The 23,088-nt window shown below is 37.7% G+C and overlaps 1 protein-coding gene across 1 annotated transcript; it reads left to right on the top strand.

Moving 5' to 3' along the window:
* Positions 1 to 1,391: 1,391 nt before the first annotated feature.
* LOC128856265 (band 7 protein AGAP004871-like) lies at positions 1,392 to 21,981 on the top strand. The gene is made up of 4 exons (XM_054091560.1): positions 1,392 to 1,637; positions 18,876 to 19,392; positions 19,460 to 19,625; positions 21,637 to 21,981. Exons 1-4 carry the CDS (start codon positions 1,508 to 1,510, stop codon positions 21,790 to 21,792), a joined length of 969 nt encoding a protein of 322 aa, XP_053947535.1. The 5' UTR covers positions 1,392 to 1,507; the 3' UTR covers positions 21,793 to 21,981.
* The last annotated feature ends 1,107 nt before the right edge of the window (positions 21,982 to 23,088 follow it).

The raw sequence follows: 23,088 nt of genomic DNA, 5'->3' as shown, positions 1-23,088 counted from the left end.
AACATTTAAATCTTATTCTGTTAACCGCTGTTCTTTACGACATCCCACGTTTGGTTAACTATTTCTTATTCACGAAGGCTAGAACGCCTCCAAGTGGACGACGGGGTCGTCTGTGTCCTTGTGGGTTCCATTGCGATTCTGTTCTGCAAATGCTTTCCCTGTCCTTTCTGAGACTGTGCCCGATCCACCGCCATTTACGACCACTTATCACCTTTTGGATTGGATCTTTCTCAGTGATCTGCCACAAGTCCGTAGAGCTTACTTCAGCTGAACTCTTCTCGAAGACGATTGTAGCGCACAACGGTAGCAGACCTTATGGAGATCGAGTAGCGACTATGTTGTAAAATCCTTTTTTAAAACAACTTCAATTATCAAACGAAAATTGCTTATTAGTATCCTTTTTCTGTATTCTAGTTGCAATTGCAATTGCAATTGGGTCTGGTGGTGAACGAGGACAAAACGAAGTACTTCACGAGAAAGAAACGACTGGCGCGCTTTGTTAAACTCGGCCAGAATCTGGGAAGCGGCTATAGCGCCAATTAAGAAGAAGAAGAAGAAGTTGCATTTGCACAATGTTTCTAAAAGTCTAAGAATCGTTATTAAAGAAAAGCCAACAAAACAAATCAGCTGCCTGTGCGTTCAGTCGAAATCATCAAAGCAATTTGATCGACAACAGAGGCTGCCACTTTATCCCCGGGTGAAGACCGCAGGATGGCCTGGCGCTTCTTTGCTGATTTGTGTTGTTTTCCGCATGTCAAACCTGGCGTTTATTTATGTATTTACACCTTCGAACCAAAACAATTCACGTCCCACCGCGCCACTCCTCCATCGAATTGCTCCAGTGAGGCCCAAATAGCGCATTTACCATAGGTTGATTAGCCAAAGGCATTGTTGTGGCCGCGGAAGGCGTGCGAGTGGATCAGTGAATCACAGTGCATTAACAACTCAATAGAAATTAGAAATAATCATGTATCTACATGCCGACGAAAAAAAAAACGAATATCTAAAAATATATAAACATTTGAACACACACACATACACACAAGCTTACATACACTTGCATGGACACACACATTTAGAAATAAAAGTTTACATTTGCATTTAATTAAAAGAAAAGAATACCCATACAACTAGTTGGTGGTTATTTTGTTTGTAAAAAATTATAAACAAAAGCATGAAGTCGAAATGGGCTGGAAAACATTTTCCAGCGCGAGTCGCCGCCAATGGGTATATCAGAAGCAAAAAATGTAGAGATGCTGTGTGTTGATTCACATACGTACACTTGTAGATATGCGCAAAGAAACGTGTAATTTTAAAATTTCTTCGCGCTTCTCAATTTTTTCTTTGACTCAATTTAGTTGGTTTTTCTAGCTCCTAACGTTTAGAGCTCCTTGAAGCGGTCAATTTTAGAAATAATAACGAAAACGAGCAACTACTTTGCATTTATAATTAAGTTTTAAAAGTAAATCTAAATCTAATTAAAAGTTAATCAAAAGCAAAAACAAAAATGAATGCTGCACCTACACAACATCGCGCCCGTGCAAATCCTGCGTCTCCGCATGCCATCCTATATCCAACCACAGACGTGCGATCGCCAACCGTGCACGGTTCACGCGTCTACCAGGGATTAAAGACATGTAGGTGGGACTTGTTCTTTTTAATGTGCATACATACATACATACATACATACAAATATCAAATATAGTCACAGGAAAAAAAATGTAACAGTGCAAAATAATAATAACCGATTGTGGTTAAAATGGTAGTCTATGGTATGAATGTATTTAAGCAAGTGGAAAATGATCTTAAGGAAGTGAACTTAACACTCGAGTACTTAAACGTCAGATGTACTTGTATGTGTAAGTACGATAGGCACACCTGCTTTTACCGCGTTAAATATACACTTAGTGACATAAGTCTATGCTCCTTTGGGGGTGAAAAAGTAACACGAAAAAAGTTTGTAAGTTTTGAAATTCTTTTTATTGGGCTGGCAAATAAGTAATTGCGGATTTTTTTTTAGAAAATCAAAGACAATTTTTTCATGGAACTAAATAACTTTACTCTGTAATGTATTGCCCGTTTTGATCAATGACCATTTGCCATCATTCAGGCAGCATCATAGTCCCACGTTCATAGAACTTCTGGTTTTTATCAGTGTTGCCAACGCCAATAAATCTGAGTCGCTAGGGCCAATATCAAAAGTCGCTAGAAAGTCGCTAACACCAACTCTACTGAAATTTGAGATCAACGGAAGTTAGTTTCAATCTCCTGAAATACTGGTTTTTTTATTATGATTCGATAAATCTACTAAATTTTCTAACGCTTTGTTAATTTGTGTCTGAAAAACATTCGTATCTTTAAAATATCATTGGAAAGCATGAGTGATTCAAGCAATGTTGAAAAAGTTATTTACGAAGTTGATCCAGTACTGGATTCAAATGGAAATTTGAAAATTTATAAAATTAATAATATTAACTATTACGCTTTTATAATAAAACCAGGCAAATCATATAACAATTTACTATATTCTTATTAATTAAAGTCTTGAAATGGATTATGAAATATATTTAAGCATAGTAAAGAAAAAGTGGCATAAAAAAGCTATGCTTTAAGGGGGAACACCACTGTGACAGCCACAGAAATAAGTGATTTTTTTAGGGGGAAAATGAAGGAATTTGTGGATCGGATTTTTTTTTTAATTAAGTGTCCATTAAAGACTGTCATCGTAAATTTTTATGGGAAAATATTAATTTATAAAAAAAGTTATAAACAATCTCGTGGAGTATTTCCTCCTCCATGGTTGCATCGATTACTCAAAAACGGATCATCTGAAATTAAAAATTGAAACTGCTTGTTAATTTTTATAAATGTAGTTATCGTTGTACGTACGGAATTTCGAAAATTTTCATATGAAAAAAATGGCGACGGATTGCGTTATTTTATCTATAGTCAGTAAATTGTTACTCTGGAGTATGGAAGGTAAAGGGCATTCACGGGTAATCAAGTTGATAGAAAAGTATCTATTGCCTAAAACGGTTTTGATTTGCTCTCCAAAAGTCGCCAGATAAGTCGCTAAATAATTTTTGTCGTCAAAACTTTTTTTTTGTCGCCAAGACTCAAGCAAAAGTCGTCAATTCTAGCGACAAAGTCGCTAAATTGGCAACACTGGTTTTTATTAGCAAACAACTTAATCAGGTACGATTTGACATTATCATCATTATTCAAATTTTTACCATTCAAGGAAATCAAAGGTGCAAGATCAAAACTATATGGTGGATGTGGCAAAACATCCCAACCAATGTCCTATAATTTTTGGAAGATGTGTGTGGCCATGCATTGTCATGATGGAATGCAATACTTTTTCGTTTTGTCAATTCGGGCCGTTTTTCTTCAACTGCATTGTTCAATTTCGTTAGTTGTTCAATGTAGGCATCAGAATTGAGCTTTCGGTTGAGAGGTAAGAGTTCAAAGTAGGCAATTCCTTTGTAATCCCACCAAACTGTTAACAAAACATTCTTTTGATGAGTATCAGCTTTTGATGTCGTTTGAGTTGGTTCACCTGGCATTGTTGTAAACTACGCATTTTTCATCGCCAGTTATCAGTCGTGTTAAAAATGGATCATTTTTATTACGTTTCTTTAGCAACTCGCAGCTGTTAAAGCGTTGCGTTAAATGCGTTTCTTTCAGTTCGTGAAGAACCCATGTATCGAGTTTTTTAACATGGCCAAGTTGTTTTAAGTGATTTTCAATGCATGTATGTGATGCATGAAGCTTCTCTGCAATCTCATGTGTTGTACCGGGACGATCCGAATCGATTATTGCTTTGATTAGGGCGTCATCAACTTCAACTGGATGACCAGAGCGTTTTTCATGCTTGAGTGAAAAATCACCAGAACGAAATTTTGCAAACCAATTTTGACAACTTTTTATGAGCTTGCGATGCGATTTTCCCTTCGCGGAATTAAAAAGCCAAATATGACGAAAATTTTCATTCTGATTTTCCTTTTTTCAACGAATGCCAAACGAAAACTACGCAACAAATCAAAAAACTTTTTTTACTGACTGACAGCTTAATTACCAGCTAACAAATGAGAAAATGTGTTTTACATTTGTACTACGGCTGCAAGCCTAAAAATTAAACTGAAGCCATATATGAGTGAATTCCGCAATTACTTAGTTGCCAACCTAATATATTATTTTTAATTACTTAGTCCGCCCATAAGTTCTGTTACAAGTCCGTTATATTTTTTAATGAAGTTAGAGTTACTTACTCATGTAAATATTGAAAATAAAAGTTTAAATTTTCTATCGAAATGGTCACCTTGCTTTTACACTAGCCTCAAACGATCAGGCCAATCAACTATTGCAGTACGCACCGTTTCCAAGGAAATTGACGTCGTTGCTCGAACCAAAGATTGTCTGAGACTCTCCAAATTTCTGAGAGATCTTCGATAGGCAATGTTCTCCAATTCTGACAACAAACTGTAGTTCAATTAACCCATGGGATAATGTTTTTTAGCCACTGATGGTTGGAGCGTAATATTGCTGGAAGATTCAACACTCCCCATTGCTCAACTGCTTCACCACGCCTTCTCAGACATCCTCATGGTACAATTTTGCCCCGGTCTTAACCTCTTTTTCGCAGAAGTGAAGTGATGTAACACTTTTACAAGATTTTTTTCCTTGTTCACTCCTCTGGAAGCATAGGACCCCGACAAGACTTGCGTTGGTTTCGTTAATCTGTTTTTGATTTCTGACAGGGTGAGTGATTAGCCTGCCGCTACCAGTCCTGAATAGTGGGAATGCCCACCTGTCGTTGATTAGGAACAACGCCTTCTTACTGCTTGGAGCGCCATCTGTGTTTCGCATTTTTCTGCCAGAAGGATCGCACGGATGGTTGAGAACTTCGCTAAATTTGATGTGTCTGCGCTTCCTCTTGCTGACGCCACTGATGCAGTGTGTAGCTGTATGTTTTTCTTTGTTTCTGCTTATTTTACCAGCCACAATGCAAATAATGCGCTGACTACTGTGAGGGAGTGAGGATATAAAGGAAAAGTTGTTGGGTTTGAGGAATGAGATTTTTTTTGTTTTAGAAACAGGGAAAGTAGGTAAAATTGGAAAAGTATGAGGACTGTGCTTCATATGCGATTAGAACCCACAACCTCTGGGATGGCAGGCTAGTGCACTTACGCTAGACTACCGAGGCCGCTCCGTTGTTTTCGATGTATTAATGGCTGTTTTTGGGGCTGCTCTTCAGCTCAAATACAATAATTTTGCTTATTGACGTAGCCATTAAGCCAAAAATGGGCCTCTTCGTTGGCCTGAGCGCGCGATGGACACTTTTCACAGAGCGTCGATTTTCGTAATACAAATGCCCGATTTGTAAACATTGTTGAGGGGTGTAAGTCTTTCCATGATGAAATGTCAATGAATGCTGAAAAAAAAAATGTATTTAATTTGACAGTAGTCACGCGAGATCTGTCAAAAAAAACTCGATTGGAACAAGTACCTCCAATCTGATCACCCTTTTATAATATTAAACTCGGTATCACTCATCCAAATGAACGCTCCAATCACTCCATATATTTTAAAATTTTTATGGTCAATACCTGAATGAACATAAGACTGAAAATGATTGAAAATATTGTATATTCAATACTCCAGTAATTGTAGCACACGTTCATGCACGGTGTACACACTTACACTCTGTGTTAGGTGTTCGGCCGAGCTCCTTTACTTTGTAGTGTGCGTCTTGATGGTGTCAATCATATTTGACGTTTGGGAATTAGGCAGCTGTTACATACAAACAGACGAGCGCTAAAGGTCAAAATAGAGATTTCCATCACTCAAAATAATTTTTTTTTATACTGAGAAGTTTAGGCCGTGGTTTTTTTGTTCAACTCATTAAGAGTATCGTGACTTTTTCAGGCAAAGAGAATGTTCTACACTAATGGTTTTATATGAAATAGCAGACTCCGATATAGCACCTTTTCTTCGGGCCAAAGGCCAATATGCCACTCAACACTGACATATCTAAAGAGTTGAATGTTGACAGATATCCCGTCGGTAAATGTTTGCACGCGATGGGAATGGTCCAGAAAGCTGGTAACTGGGTGCCACATCAATTGAAGGAGAGGGGTATCGAGAGACGTTTGGTGACGTGTGAGATTCTTCTTGAACGGCAGAAAGAAAAAGGTGTTCTGCTTCGCCTCGTCACTGGCGATCTATTATGAACCAGGTCCATCGACAGCGAAAAAAAAATTCATGCTTGAAAGGTTATATTGTGCATCTGGTGGGATCAGGAGGGTGTCATCTATTATGAACCCCTTAAACCACCTGAAACCATCACTTGCGATCGTTACCGACTGCAGTTAATGCGTTTGAATCGAGCTCTCAAAGAAAAGCGGCCGGAATGGGACGGTTGGAATGGCAAACTGATTTTGCTGCATGACAATGCCAGGCCACATGTTGCTAAATTGGTCCAGAAATATTTAGTGGGACTGAATTGGGAAATCTTGCCCCATCCGCCGCAGTTCACAGACAATGCACCTTCAGGTTACCATCTGTTCCGATCAATGCCGTCAGCCCTTATTGGAGAGCGGTACACTTCTTACGAGAGCATCGCAATCTGGCTAAATGAATGGATCAAGCCAAAAGAACTCGAATTTTTCGTCAGACAAATCCGTATTCTGTCTTAAATATGGAGTGAAGTTGTAGCTTCCAATGGCACATACTTCACATAATATCAGGCATAAATTAATTGTTTAAATAATTCGTAACTTTGGCTAAGAAAGGACGGAAACCTATTCCCATGCCCAATAAGACAAACAGATCTACCTTGACCACCTCAAAGTCCATATCTAAACATTGTTGAAACTCTTTGGTCTTTTATCAATAAATAACAACGAACAATCAGTAAGAATAGGAAAAGACAAGATACAATTACAATTACAGGCAGCCGCCACAACCAAATGAGTTGGTACGTGACGAGTTCGAAACCCCAGGCATGAAACACCAAATGATAAAAAATTTGTTTTCTAATTGCAGTCGATCCTCGGCGGGCAATGGGAAACTTGTGAGTGTATTTCTGCCATGAAAAAGCTCCTTATAAGAAAACTATCTAAAACTGTAGGTGTATGTGCCAATTCTAGATGTATACATATAATTATACACATACATTCACATATATGTATGTTGGTCAATTCATTTGCCCTTTCGAACTTTAAATCGCCCGAAACATTAAATATCTCAACCAAACCAAATTGCTCCAGTGATTAGGTATTTAAATAAACACGCAACTATATAAAAAAATATTTTTTGTTTACATTATCAGAAATTTAAAATCAAATGAGGCAAACGTAAACAAATAAAAATGCTACCATGCAAGAAACTAGTAGCCAACTTGTGCCCTTGTATGAACCTCAAGCCATGACTAGTTGGCCTTCATTCATGTTTCCAACCAAACAATTGGTAAATTTTATAAACTTTCCCTAAAAAGAATTGGGCGTTACTGGATTGACAGTCCTTGAACGGATATAAATTCAGGTTCTTTTCTTAACATTAAACAGCAGATGTCGCTACTCCCAATTGATGAAATCATGCCAGTTCTAACCACAAGTTTTTTTCACTAGTTCCAGTTTTCCCAGCAGGGGAGGTGTGCATTAAATTGTCTACCTCTGTGAATTCGCAAATGTATACAGAACCTATGTGTGCAGTGAGGCACTTCCATGAAGATATGTATAGTAAATATTCCAAATAACAAATTCGCTTTGGTAAAAACTACGCAGATTTTATCAACTACCCAGAGCCGCTTGGAGAGTGATATTAGAATCAATATGCATACATACATATACATATGTATACACACTCATACTCTTGAGAAAATTTTTAAATAAATACAGCTATGAATTTTCGCAATTTTACCGACAAATGGTATTTAGAAGATAAATAAACTTTACGCGCCCACAAAGTGCATTGTACGCTGAATTATTTCCCTTGCCGACAGATGTATGAATATAAACTAATATAGTTACGCAAAAGTGCTTTATTGGCCTCATAACAACATAATATAAATGCTTTTTCCGGGAAACTATAATTTTAACTTCTTCGGAAAGGTTAATAAAGAATTATTATTTAGTCTTCTATTAGCATTTAATCCAAATTACTATTAGGTTGAAGAATAAGTTCGTAGTGTTTTTACTGAAGTCTTTTATTTAAACAAAAAACAATAACAAAACAATATTCACCGTTGCTGTTTACAACCTCTTCCCACTTCTCAACCAATTTGTTAGTGCCGTTCTGACAAAAACCCTGGTGCGGTGTCAAAGAAGTTGTTGAGCCAGTTTTTAAGGACCTCTTTGTTATCGAAGGCAAAGCCCTTCATTTGGTTTGACACTGAGCGTAAAAGGTCCGAAAAATACGGCGGATGCTCAAGGACCTCCCATTCGAGCTCTTGGAGTGCGGCTTTGACGACTTACAAAACATGGGGCTTGGCGTTGTCGTGAAGGAGTATGGTTTGACCATGTCGATCAGGTCGTTTCAGTCGAATATCCTCATTCGTGTATTATAGCTGGGCTATATAGAGCTCCTTGTTGACCGTGGCATTCTTTTCGAGCATTTCCCAGTGCACCATGCCCACCCAGTCCCACTAAACACATATCAATATCTTCTTTGGATGAAGATCCGGTTTGACTCTCGGCTTTCGCGTATCTTTTATAGCCACCCACCCCTTTCTTTGCTTCATTTTGTTGTATAGGCACGATTCGGTACAGGTACAAAAAGCGCTGTTTATGACCGCGTGTTGCTCGATGGCGGGCGAGATACTGAGAAGCAATTTGAAAGCTAATTTTTTTTTTTTTCTTTTTTGGTGAGCTCGTGAGGTACCCAGGCTCCCAATTTTTCGGTAAATCCCCGTTGAATGAATGTGATTGAGAATCGTTTTATGATCGCAGTTCATTTTTTTCGCCAATTAACGACTTGTTTGGCGGCCGTTCTCCTTTGTGATTTGAGACGTTCTTCGTCGAATTTAGAAAGTCTTCCGCTGCGGGACATGTCATCGACGTCAGAGTCACCATTTTTGAACTTTGCAAACCAATTCTGTGCTGTAGACTAGCCTATGATACCTTCTCCACACACGTCGCAAATATCCCGGACTGTTATGGCGGCTTTTTGACGTCGATGAAAAGCAAAGAAGAGCAGGTGTCGAAAGTGATGATTTTTGCCTCCTGGGCATTCCATTTCTAATCCTCAAAACAAATAAAAAAAAAAAACTCAAAAATACAATTAACATAGTTTTGGAGAGCCAAAAGAGTTCTACCGAATGAATACTTAGCCTTTGCCAAACAGCAAACAAATCGTTGTAAAATAAAGAAAATATAAAAACGCTAAGAACTTACAGGTATTCCCCAACGCAATACAAACATATGAGTGGAACGTTGATAGTTTTGCACCGGTTTTAGGCCAACACATCTGGATGTTCTTTATCTTTACATTCCTTTGCTTCTCAGCAACCCTTTAGTAGTAGTGACCAATGACCTGGCATCCACCTTCTTATTGGCTGTCAGTGAGGATGATACGGGAGAGATAAGAATAAGGCCGTTCAAACATGGCTCGTATCGTCATCGTAGTCTATGCAAATTAAAGGTACCCGAGAGATATGCTTCGTTGTCTCTATTCGTACTCATCATTGCATTCTCGTACTCCTCATGCAGCAGTTCGTCTATCATACAACAGTTTCGTCAAATAACACATGGGCTGAAAAGTCCCAAGCCTAACAAGGAAAACATATTTTTTTACTCAAAATTGCCTTCATTTATCAACGTAATTTCCAGCAAGAACAATGCAATCATTCCAGCGCACATTTTAATACCACTTTTGTAGAACGATTTATCTTTTACTCAAAATGGGCCTCAGTTTCAGCGATAACCTCTTTATCCGAGCGAAATTTCTTACCAGCGAGTATTTTTTTAGGTCTGAGAGCAGCCCATAGTCCCTGGGAGCAAAATCAGGCGAATACAGTGGATGTGGAAGCAATTCGAAGTTCAATTCATGTAGTTTTGTCATTGTTTTGATTGACTTGTGACACTGTACGTTGTCTTGAGCAAACGCGGCACCCACTTTGAACAGAGCTTTCTGATAGTCAAATGCTCATGCAATTTAAAGGCAATTCGTTCCTTTGATATCTTTTCACTGTCAGCTAACTCACGCAACTTCACTTTTCGATCATTGAAAACGATTTTGTGGATTTGTTCGATGTTTTCTGGTGTTACCGTGGTGTATCTCTACGACCACGGCACCTCGTTTGAAGTCAGCAAGCCATCGTTTTATTGTTGTTTCTGATGGAGCAGAGCCCCCATAACACTTTTCCAGCCATTGCTTCACTTGAACGATATTTTTCCCCACCAAGAGGCAGTGTAAAACTAAAACACGAAAAATGAAATTGCACAACAACTCACGAACTAATTAATATAATATCAGGAAATTTTATCAGTTGTCTCTTTAAGATTAGTACTAACTGAAAAAGAGGTGAATGCAATAAAACGAGTGCTATCTATGTATTAGGCCCGAGACTTTTCAGTTCTTTGCTACAGATCGGAGTCTTGGGCATTAAGTGGAAAAGGCAAAAACAAATCCAAAGTATTCGAGAGAAAAATGTTGAAGCTAATATTCGGTGTAGTCAAAGCCAACGGCGAGCGGCATATGAGATGGTACCATGAACCCAGTACCAACTTATATGAGGGGAAAATGTTGTGCGGTTCATCAAAACTCAAAGCCTAAGATGGCTAGGCCATACTATGAAAATGGACCCCTCGAGAGCTCAACGAAAAATAATTGACACTAAAACATTTGCAACGAAAGCAGCAAGCGAACCAAGATCAAGTTGGATTGGCGAACCAGAAGACGACTTGGAGAAACCCAAGGTCAACAACTGGAAGGAATCAACCAAGGATCGGGGCAAATGGAGGCATTTTGTGCAGCAGGCCAAAGCTCACACAGAGTTGTAGCGCCAAATGATGATGGGGAATCATTCACAGTTGTAACTCAAGAATCTATCGGCATAAATATTGAATTAAAATAATACATTTTTTTTAAATATCAGTATTTGGATTCAACCCGGCATTCGTCGCTACTGGGTAAAAATTACCACAGAGGTGATAAAACCACTTCTAACTTTTTTCTACAAAATATCGTGACCTGCCGCTCCAAATACCTTTCTGCATAGAAACAAAAGGCGCGCTCCCTACGTAAAATAAATATTTAATTATTTATACACCCATATATTTTGTGGTAATTTTTACCCGGTGGCGACCGTTTGTTTTTGTATTTGCCTAACGACAAACCCCGGGTTAAAAGCAACTGTTTGAATCAACATTAAATATTTTCTCAAAAGTTCACAACAGCGGAAAAACTAATTACATGACAAATTTGAATATAAATTGAAAATTTTAAAACTTTATACGATTTCGTGAAAATATCACCGTTCAACTTGCTTGCATTTCTTTTCTCTTAAATGCATATTAATTTTAGTCTTCAATGATTTCTGATAATTTTCATGGATGCAAGCAAACGCCAAAGGCATTGGATCGTTTTGTATTTTCATGCGCCATTAAATCACGCAAATTCACCGACAAACACAACAATAACTCAATACTTCATGTGCTCATATCGAAAATACAATCAGTTGAAAATTTGCTTCTAATTTTCAAACAGTTCGAGCAGCAGCAAATAAGGCAGCTCGTGTAATATGATTTTCTCGAGTGATGGATGCGAAAACATTTAAATTTAAAATGTAAATGAATACATCACATAAATACTTGTATATTTGCACATAAGTGGGTTTGCTCAACTTATGAATAACTGTATGCACTTATATTCATACAGAGGCGTTGAGAGAAAAATCGGGTCAGGACTGCAAAAGGATGGCGGGTCCATATACAGATGTAGTCGTACATAAAATTAAAAAAAAAATTAGTAAATTTGACTGATCTCAAGACAGGGTTTTTCTCTATTGGAAAACTAGAGTTTGAACTCGATTGTAAAATCGGTTCATAAAAAGTATTTTGAAGTTTGGAAGAAGCCTTGAAGGAGATTTCAAATGGGACCATCGAAGATTTCTTTAATGTTATAATGTGTGTCACATGGAGGTGCACTTATGACGATTATATCGTAAATGATTCAAACAGTATATAACCAAACTAGCCACTAAATTTACGTTGCTTATGACGAGGGCGCACAATCGCCCCCCATTCGTGCGTTTTCAATGGTTCCAATCCTCCTCCCTGCCAACACTGTCACTTATCGTCTTTAGCGGTCTGTCAACGGTCTCAACGACTGACCACATTTTGCACCAATCAGAAAAAGTATCTTCCGTAACCAAATATCTGCTACATTTCCTCAGAAAATATATCAAAATTTGTCTTAGTTCAGGATTGAAAAAATTGATTTCTTGTTTTATTTTCTTATTATATTTTTTTTATCAGATGATAGTGGCCACCATATTTATACTGACGGCTCAAAGATGGATCGGGAGTGTACTCGAAACAATTGTTCCTTTAGACTCCCAGACCGATGTAGCGTCTTCAAGCTGAGATCTACGCTATAGACAAAGCAGCAAAAATGATAAGACTAATTAGCTTACCTCGGGCAAACCTTACCTTTTTTCTTGATAGTCAAGCAGTGATCAAGACACTGGCCTCTGCACGCATCCATTCAAAATGAGTTAAAGAATGCAGGAGTTCGCTTTCGCTTATCCAACAACACTACACCACACTTTGTTGGGTCCCCAGCCACTCTGGAGTGGAGGGAAATGAAAGAGCGGATGAGGGAGCAAAGAAAGACTCTGAGCTTGGCCTTCAGTGAGTGGTAGAGGACATAAGCATTTCTGTAACCGAAATGTACACTGTGATTGATTACGCTCAATAATTGCGAAAACCAATAGAAGGTGGTCTCTGACTACTAACTCTGACTAACTGAATCTTAAAAGGACAAAATGTCTGTTTGTATTCAACAGATTCACTACCAGCGTCCTCACAAATGTCATAACGGGGCATTGCACTATTGGTACCCTAGCCAGTAGAATAGGTCTACCTCACAACCACTTCTGCAGTAGTTAGGGAGATGAAGAAGAAATTGAGTCGGCACCACACCTCTTCTGTGAATATCCTGCACTTCAAAGAAGCCGCGAAATATCTTTGCGATTATTCCTTTGAAGGCCTGTGAAATTTGCAAAAGGAAGGCATTAATTTCCTTCTTAAAAAGATCCAAGTGGTTTAAGCAACTTAGTTATGAGTTAGAAATCAAATACAGTTATCACCATGGTCCTTAGAGCCATTAAGTGTTTTGCCTTGGACAAGCAATCTGACTAACCTAACCTAACCAAAGCCTTAATTAATTAAGTTTTCTAGTCGCACTTTTACATGTAAGACCTTTAAGCTAACTATCTTTTATTTTTACATCAGCGAGCCGAAGGTCCTGGCAGCTAGTGATCCTTTTTTCACGTGTAAGAATAATTCTATTATTATTTTACCTTTCTAATTAAATAAATAATTGAATACAAAAAAATTTAAAAATTCTTAAATAAATTCACAGTTATCGGTACCGAAAACCCCGTTTCTACGGTACTTTCCCTCCCCCTCTAGACGACCCACTGCATTTACGCTCATGGTCATAGATTATTAAAGATTTCTGTAAATTTATACTTTATATATGTAGCCGAAATTATACGGCATATAGTACGCATACATATACATACATACAAACATATAATGTACTTGTGTATGTAGTATTTGAAATTCCCAACCTCATTACAGAAATTTATTAGCTATTTGCTTTGAATTAAATTTCTATTAAAATTGATGATATTTCTATATGAAATTAACAATCATATAAAAGTTTACTGCCTCATTGGGAAGCAATTGAAAATGAATATTAAAAGATTTTAGATTAAAGAAAATCAATTAAAACACTCACATTATTTAGAAACTATTTCCGAAGTATTCATCAAATATCTCACATAAATGTCCCCAACTCAAATAAAGCTTCTCTATTCCTCTGCTACCCCCATTCGATCCTGCAGGCACACAAAATGCTTTGGGAACGTGGGAACGAGGGAGATATCAAAATTTTCCTACAGTCTATAAGAAACTTGTATTATCATAGACTAAATTTATATATAAATAAATAAAACAATTATTTTTCTTAATTTTGGATTTTTGCAAACTGACAGTTTTTATAAAAATACGCCAAAGTAAAAAATAAGATCATAAACTTATTATCTCAGTTTTCCTTCAACAAAATATTTTACTAATAGAAAGAAAAAATGGTTTCTCCACAACTTCAACTTTTTTGTATAATTTCAGAATTAAAAAACAATATTTTTATTTCCCACAAGCTGGTTATCGCGAAATTGCGCGTAAAGTGTAATTTAAAAAAAATTTTACAAAAGAAAAAGAAAATTAAGTGACAAAGAATTTTTTCTTGTGGGTTTTCCAATAAGAGGTGTTATTTTGATATTCAAAGAAAAATGCAATTTTTTAATATAAATGATCGGATGTTTATTTCATTATAAAGAGGAAGGTATGCCGTTAATAGTGGAAAATAACATCAGACAAACGACCACGCTTACAGGACAATATCCTTTTCATGAAATTTTCCATAATCGAATTGGAAAGTGGCTCACAAATTCCATCTTTGAGGTCTTGAATCGACTCTGGGCCCCAAAGAAAAAAGTCACAAGGTGTTAAATCACAAGGTCTCGGTGGCCAATTGTGTTCACCTCTTCGAGATGTGAAAAATCAATGGTTTCGTTGCTTGTGTGGCACGTAGCGCCATCTTGTTGAAAATAAACGTTGTCCAGATCAATACCATCTAATTCCGTCTTTAAAAAATCGTGAGTCATCTCTCGATAGCGCAATGCATTCACCAATAACACCTGTTATTGGAAAACCCTTTATAACGAATGCTCGAATTTTATTTTGAGCGGAAGCAAATGCGTAACACCGTCAACATAAAAAAAAATTATCTCAAATCATTGCAAATTTTGAGCCACTGTAAACTTGCCCAATAATATATTACCAAAAATAAATGGGATTTAAAATGCATATCCACAAAAGTTTGATAAAAATTTGTAATTTTTTTTTATGTATTGTAATTTTTTACAAAGTGTGAAACTTTGAGTGAAATGGTTTCTGCCGTAGTATAACCATATTATTACAACAACAACGAAAAAATATTTACAACAAAAAATATATATTTGCCACAAAAAAACATTTACGACAAAACAATATTTACAACCACAACAAAAACTTTACAACAACAAAAAATATTTACAACAAAGAAATATTTACAACTATGTACAAAAAAATATTAGCAAGAAAAAATTATTTACTACAAGAAATATATATTCACAACAAAAAAAATACTTACAACTGTATAGGTATATATTTACAACAAAAAAAAAAACAAATATTTACAACAACAACAAAATATTAGCAGGAAAAAATATTTACAAAAACAAATATATATCTGCAACAACAAAAAAATATTTACAACAACAGCAAAATATTTACAACAAAAAATATATATTTACAACAAAAAAAAATACGTACAACATTATAGGTATATATTTACAACAAAAAACAAATTTTTACAACAACAAAAAAATATTAGCAAGAAAAAAATATTTAAAAAAAAAATACATATTTGCAACAACAAAAATTATTTACAACAATAGAAATATGTTAAGAACAAAAAATATTTACAACAACAGCAAAATATTTACAACAAAAAATATATATTTACAACAAAAAAATTAGCAACAAAAAAATATTTACAACAGCAAAAAACATTTACAACAAAAAAAATATATATACAGTCGAACTTCCATATAGTGAATTCGCACGGGACCTGAAAATCACTTCACTATATAGAAACTTCATTATAAAGAAACATTGATTTTTTATGTAATTTTATTTAAAATAATCAGTGAGTTTGGTTTGAATTACAGTCTTCCATTTTTCATTTTCAATAAAAGCTTCCAAATCATGTAGAGAGTTGAAAACATTAATCGGCACGTCACTCCTCATTTCAACAAAGGTTCTAATTACGCTAATGGATGAAGCATACAAGCAAGACTATAAAAAGATAAATGCTTACCAGGTTCAGCTGGAACTCCGCGACTTTCAAAAATGCTGTTGAGAATATCTTCTTCGGATGGGTTGTCCCAAGTCTGCACACCATTATCAACATTTACGTAGTCATCAAACGATGCTTCGATATTTGCTACTTTTTTAAATGAAGACATCTTCATCCCAATGCTCAAATGGAATCTGCATAGCATCTTTTGAAAATCAAGCCTTTTTAAAACAGTTGGCAATTGTTTCTGGTTTAACATAGACATTCCATACATTGCTAAGATTTCGAACTGCTTGCAGCAAGTCTATGGCCATAACAGAATTTCCCTCATCCATTTGAGTCAATATATTCGTTAAAATTCATTCATTTTTGAACGCCAGTGTTTTAGTTGGCAAGCATTTGAAAACCAAAGCAGTCTCGTCGGCATTAAAAATGTCGTTAATGTTGTAATTTTCAATTAATTTCGGTAAGACGCTCGTTACCCATTCATCACGGTTTTCTATGTTGGCGTCAGCACTTTCCCCACATAATGTCTTTTGAATAACGCCATGCCGACTTTTGAACTTGTCTAACCAACCTATACTTGCCTCAAATTCGTGGTGTCCTAGTGCTTCCGCAAAATCTTTGGCCTTTTGCTTCAATAATGGTCCAGATAAAGGGAGATTCTTACCACGTGCAACGAGTAACCATTTCAGCATTGCTTCGTCAATATCCTCAAAATGACAAGGCCGAAGTCTTTTGCGTTTGGTATTTACTGCCAAATCCTCCGCATTTTTTAAAATCACTTCCTTATTTTTTAAAATATTTGATAAAGTGCTGGGAAGAACTCCGAATTCATTGGCAATATCTGTTTTTTTTTTTCTTTCCTTCATTAACTTTGTTAATCATTAATAACTTTTTTTCAAGCGAAATGCTGCTTCGATGCGTCATTTTAACTTCAATCACTGAATAAAACTGTAACAGCTCAGCTCTTTCTCTTTTAATTTTGGGATTCCCCTCATTACAGTTTGTCCACATCTAACTGTAATTTTTGCAACAAAAAACTTTTGAAAAAATTCACTATATGGAGACAAAAACTTAGGACGCTTGAATTTCCAGCTGTAAAATTTGTTCATTATATAGAAAACTTCACTATATAGAAATTCATTATAAGGAGACAAAAATACACCGAAAGTAGAACGAAAAAGCAGTGTCTTCGAAACCAGTTCATTATAAGGAGAGCTTCATTATATGGAAGTTCACTGTAAGGAAGTTCGACTGTATATATTACAACAAAACAATTATTTACAACAACAAAAAATATTTGCAACAACAACAAAATATTAGCAAGAAAAGACTATTTACAAAAACAAAACTATTTACAAAAATAAAAATATTTACAACAAAAAAATATTTACAACAACAGCAAAATATTTGCGAAAAAAAATATTTACAACAAAACAATTATAATTATTTACAACAAAATAAATATTTACAACAGCAAAAAATATTTATTGTACATCAAAAAAACATATTTAAAATAAAAAAATATTTACAACAAAAAAATATATATTTACAACAAAAAAATTATCTAAACTTTGCAAAGTGCCACTGTGCTTTTATTGTAAGCATCTCTGTACGAGAATCTTTTTCTTAGCCCGTGCACAAATAAAAATTAATTAATTGTTCGGGGCAAACCTTTTTTATTTTTCGCCATAGTCACCTTTTAGGCTTATACACTTCGTCTAACGCTGTTCTACTTTGTGGATCCCTTCCGAATAGAATTTGTCCAAGTCTGACAAATACATATCAATTCTTTTCGGCAATCAACTCCTCGTTTAAATAAAATCTGCCATTTCAGCCCGCCACCACCTTTTTCAAATTGCGGAACCAATAGTCGAGAGATCGAAGGGAGCTAAGTCAAGTAAGAATCGGAGTGATGGGAAACGAGTTGAAATCGTATTTCCATAAATTTTGCTAACACAACTGCTGAGGCGTGAGCTGGAGCTTTCTCGTGATGGAAGAGGAATATCACTCGACTTCCTCGATTTAAACGAATGCCAAACACATAGGAATAGTTCGATCTGACTGAAACTTGGTGTGTGTTCTTCCAAGAGATGCTGGTAACTAAACATAACCTCGATAGGAGCCAGTAGTATCATTTCTCTGACTTTGCACGGACTTTTCAAACGACCCTCGACCCTATTTATGTGTATTATAAAAAACTGTTTAGTAATTGTAATGTTTGGTTCGAAATATGTATTTGACGTAGAAAAAACGATATTGAAATTGATTATTTTTAAAGTACATTAGTTTCCAACTAGAACATTGGTATAGAATGTGAGCACTTCATACAAATAATAAAATGTATGTATGTGCCTACATAATCCACACATAAATGATACGCACATACCCACACTCTGCATACTTACCACATAAACTAAATGTGTGTATGTATGTATGTACATAGTTAATAGGGCAATTCTTGAGCTATCTTGAATTATGTTTATATTCCAGTCTAATTTCGAATAATGTTTTTAATTGCTCAATTTAAAATACCAACTCATGCGATGAGAATGTGCATGTATTAGTGTGCCTACTTTTCTAGACATACCTCGCGTCGAGATGTTCAATCAGCTATTGAAAAATCCATTAAAGATTTTTAATAGTATTTTGTTTTTAATTAGTACCCTCCTAATTAGTTGCCCTCATTATCGCTAAAATAAGAAAAATAATAATAATTACTTTCTTACTCTCTCCCATAGCAGAGAATGAAGAAATGGGTTGTGTCGAGATACTCGCAACAGCGGTTTCCATCCTCGTCATGATACTCACCTTCCCCATCTCCGTGTTTGTCTGCTTCAAAGTGGTCTCCGAGTATGAGCGCGCAGTCATCTTTCGCATGGGTCGACTGCGAAGCGGTGGTGCCCGTGGTCCGGGCGTATTTTTCGTGCTACCTTGCGTCGATGACTACTGCAAAGTAGATCTTCGCACCGTCTCGTTTGATGTGCCGCCACAGGAAGTGTTGTCCAAGGATTCGGTCACCGTTACCGTGGATGCAGTGGTCTACTATCGCATTAGCGATCCTCTCAAGGCTGTGATACAGGTGTCGAATTATAGCCACTCAACGCGCTTGCTTGCTGCCACAACACTTCGGAATGTACTCGGCACACGCAACCTGTCTGAATTGTTGACAGAGCGCGAAACTATTTCGCACACAATGCAAGTGTCACTGGATGAGGCAACCGATCCGTGGGGTGTAAAGGTTGAACGTGTGGAAATGTAAGTTGTGGTTTATTCGCAACTTTAATTTTGCAATTGTTGATGAAAATCTTTGGTCTTCCTGCAGCAAAGATGTGTCACTACCAACAGCATTACAACGCGCCATGGCAGCCGAGGCAGAGGCGGCGCGTGAGGCGCGCGCAAAAGTGATCGCGGCCGAGGGTGAAATGAAATCATCGCGTGCATTGAAGGAAGCATCGGAAATTATTTCAGCGAGCCCATCCGCATTACAGGTGGGTGTACTAGAATATTTATATTTGGAATTAAAAAAAGGAGGTGCTATTTAAATGCTTGTAGTTCTAAAAACCTCAGTGCATTGAAGAAAATTTGACTTTGGAATGAATCAGGGAGTCATGAAATAAGATACAATGGTATTTCACTCAGTGTGTGGGGCATAAAACGTATCCATAATATGCTGAAATTTTCAAATGATTGCCTCTGTTAGCCACTCTTAGAATTACCCTATGATCAGAAAGTACCGGGAATGTTTAAATAAAACAAAACAGAGTTTAATTTCAGGCAAATTTATTTTATCTCCCTCAAAATATGACCCGTCTGAAGTAACACACATGTGCCAACGTTTAACCCAGTTCTCCATGCACCCCTGGTAGGTCAACGAAGGGATGGCCTTTAGCTCCTTCGTCGCATTCTCTTTGATCTCCTCTATCGACTGAAATCTGCTTCCACGAAGTAGTAACTTCAACTTGGGAAACAAAAAGAAGTCGCACGGGGCCTGATATTTCGGGGCCTGAATACGGTGCTTGCACGATGGAATTTACTTGGTGTATAGTCAAATAATTCAGCACATTTTGGGCTCGGTGCGATGGCGCGTTATCATCATGCAAAATCCAAGAATTGTGTGCCCATTAATATTATTCTTTATTGACTGTCTGGACCGAAGGAAGGTACTCATGGTGCACTACGCCTTGGCAATCGAAGAAAACAGTCAACATCTCTTTCCCGGTACTTTTTGATCATGGGTATCATAACTGTCGACGCACGCATTTTTCTTTATTTATCGTTGTTGTGGTTGTTTTTGCAAAAACATGAACATTGAAAGTGAATGTTTGGGAATTCTGCTGGAGTGACAATTCTCTGCCGAATGTAAATCCGAGTCGTTCCGTTCATAGTACCGGACGTTACGGTAGCGGTAATGTGAACTGTTTAACTATTATCTCATGGAATAGCTCTCTGAATCCTTAAGCGTATCGTATCCAGCGCACAACCAGCTATCCTGGGATGCTTCGTCTTCTCACGTTGGCTCACTCCCGAACGGGTGTTCGGAAGCTACCCAGAGGATACTTGGGCTAATTCCGGAAGTTGTGAGCTGCTTGAACCATATGCAGAGAATCGTCCTGGCCACTCCAAAGTGAATGGCGATCAGTAACCTTTCCGACTTGCGTGGTCTTCTACATCCAGCCTCCTATTCTGCGCAAAATTTTTGGATCTTTGCACGTTGGCAACAGCGAATATCGCAGGCGATGCAACGATGAGCTGTATGAGCTTTACGACACCATAGACATAGCGCAGCGAATAAAGATCCAGCGGCTACGATGACTGTGTCGTATCGTCCGAATGGATAGAAACGCTCCGGCTCTGAAAGTATTTGTTGCGGTACCAGCTGGTAGAAGCAGATGAAGAGGAAGGCCTCGTTCCCACGACAGTCGGTTCTACGTAACCGGAACGACCCGGACTCATATCCGGCCAAGGACTGTCACTTCAGCAGCAGTCCTCGTATATGCACGGGGAATGTTTATGGTGCTACAACAACAACAACAACAACAACAGGAAGGCCTCCTCTGCATTGGAAAGATCAGGTGGAGAAGGACTACCAACCAAAAAATCGCGTTTGGAGAAAACAAAAATCAAGTCGATGCTCATTTGTTTTTACGATTCCAAGGGAATTGTCCACAATTGCTTCGTATTCGTCGAATTCGCCCTGAATACCGCGAAGGAGGAAGCTGGCGCTTATTGCATGATAAAGCACCATATCATCGATCCACTCTTGTGACTGATTTTTTGACTAGAAATCGCATACAAATCATCATTCACTCGCCAGAGGGGACTATTTTGAATAAATAAACTCGTAGTTATCAGAACAAAGCTCCTGTCGTTTCTATTTTAGCTCAGTCTTGTTTATTTTGGACTTCACCTTGTAATTGCACTGGGACCTTCATTTCAGCGCAACTTGAATGATTTATGTCAGACCACATTACACAAAATATGTTTCATTTATCATTTCAGTTACGCTATCTACAAACCCTCAGCAGCATTTCAGCCGAAAAAAACTCAACTATCATATTTCCCTTGCCCATGGAATTATTGACGCCGTTTCTGGGGCACTGCTCAGCGCATTACACGTGCCGACAACACGCCCCCCAAGGAGGAAACCATCAGTGACGATTACTGCTAGGGGAGTATCTTAACGCTCTGAGTCTATGTGAAATCACCCATAATCGGATACCCCAACAATAATAGTTCAAAGGCTCTGGGAGCGGTGATGGTTGCAATGCTGTTCGCAGTCACCACAAAACCAAACCTTTGCAATAATTGATCAAATAAAACTTATTAAACTAAAAAACGCATTAAGGTCGAAATTAAGTAAATAAAAAAGCTAAATTATTTATTATTTATTTATTTTATTTATTATGAATTTAATCTAAACAATATGATTTAAAGACTGACGACAAAGGATAGCGGCTTTTTAAATTAGAATTGGTAGTACACCTAATTCTGTTGTTGTTGTAGCAGTAATTTTGCCCTGTCAGTGTAATGTAGCCACTGGTCATCTTCGTCTAGCTCATCTAACGGTAGGCCCAGGAAACTTGCTGTTTCGTCAGGTTCGGTTCAGAGGGAGAGGGGTGTTAGATGAGTGGGTTTGATGGGACATGTGAAAAAGTGGTTAGTGTCGTGCGGGGTGCCTTCACATTGTGCCAAGATTATGCGGGACTCTCGGGGAAGTTGGAGCTCTTCGTCTGCAATGGGTGGTGGTAGGGACTCCGATGACAGCATTCGGGGGTCGGAAGCTTAAGAAGGTGGTAAGAGTCTCCCGATGGATGTCGTTAGTTGCCGGTCTATACACTGTCCGATCCAGTAATTGTTGTTGTTGTTGTTGTAGCAGCATAAAAACTCCCCATACTTATATACGGGGAATGCTGCTGGAGTGACAGTCCTTGGCCGGATATAAATCCGGGTCGCTTCGGTAACGTACAACCGACTGTCGTGGAAACGATCCAGTAATTGTCGATCTGTTTTGTCCTGGATCTCATCCGCATAGTTGAGGAGGTGCCTCCTGACATGCCTGGGAGGCGGCTCAAGCTGAAGCAGGTGCCTGCATGGGTGAGACCTGCGGAACTGCTTGCTGAGCAATTTATTGTATTATGCCCCTTGACATCGAGCATATGGGCCTCATTGTAGTGGGGACATCAGAAGACATCCTGTCGCAGTCCTAATGGCAGTGTTTTGACAAGTCTGTAGCTTCGCCCACTGCGAATCACTGGTTCCTGGCGACCAAACAGGCGCAGCATAGTTTACCACCGGCCGGCCAATTGCTTTAAATTTCGCCAGCAACATGGAGGCCCTTGTTGTTGTGGACTTTAGTGGCAATTGCGGTTTTGTGCGCAGAGAAGGAGAGCAAACTGTCGAAGGTAATACCCAAATGTTGGGGTTGTGAACAGTCGGAAATGGTATGTCATC

The sequence above is a fragment of the Anastrepha ludens genome, chromosome 3, assembly GCF_028408465.1.
Source record: "Anastrepha ludens isolate Willacy chromosome 3, idAnaLude1.1, whole genome shotgun sequence".
NCBI classification, from domain to species: Eukaryota; Metazoa; Arthropoda; class Insecta; order Diptera; family Tephritidae; genus Anastrepha; species Anastrepha ludens.
Note: the sequence above shows the minus strand (reverse complement) of the source record. Positions and strands in the feature narration are given on the sequence as shown.

What these genes read in the sequence shown, in the direction of transcription:
- LOC128856265 (XM_054091560.1), top strand. Translation starts at nt 1,508, where the DNA reads ATGAATGCTGCACCTACACAACATCGCGCCCGTGCAAATCCTGCGTCT. An exon ending in AAGGTTGAACGTGTGGAAAT is followed by an intron (nt 19,393 to 19,459) that starts GTAAGTTGTGGT and finishes GTCTTCCTGCAG; the next exon opens with CAAAGATGTGTCACTACCAA. An exon ending in CGAGCCCATCCGCATTACAG is followed by an intron (nt 19,626 to 21,636) that starts GTGGGTGTACTA and finishes TTATCATTTCAG; the next exon opens with TTACGCTATCTACAAACCCT.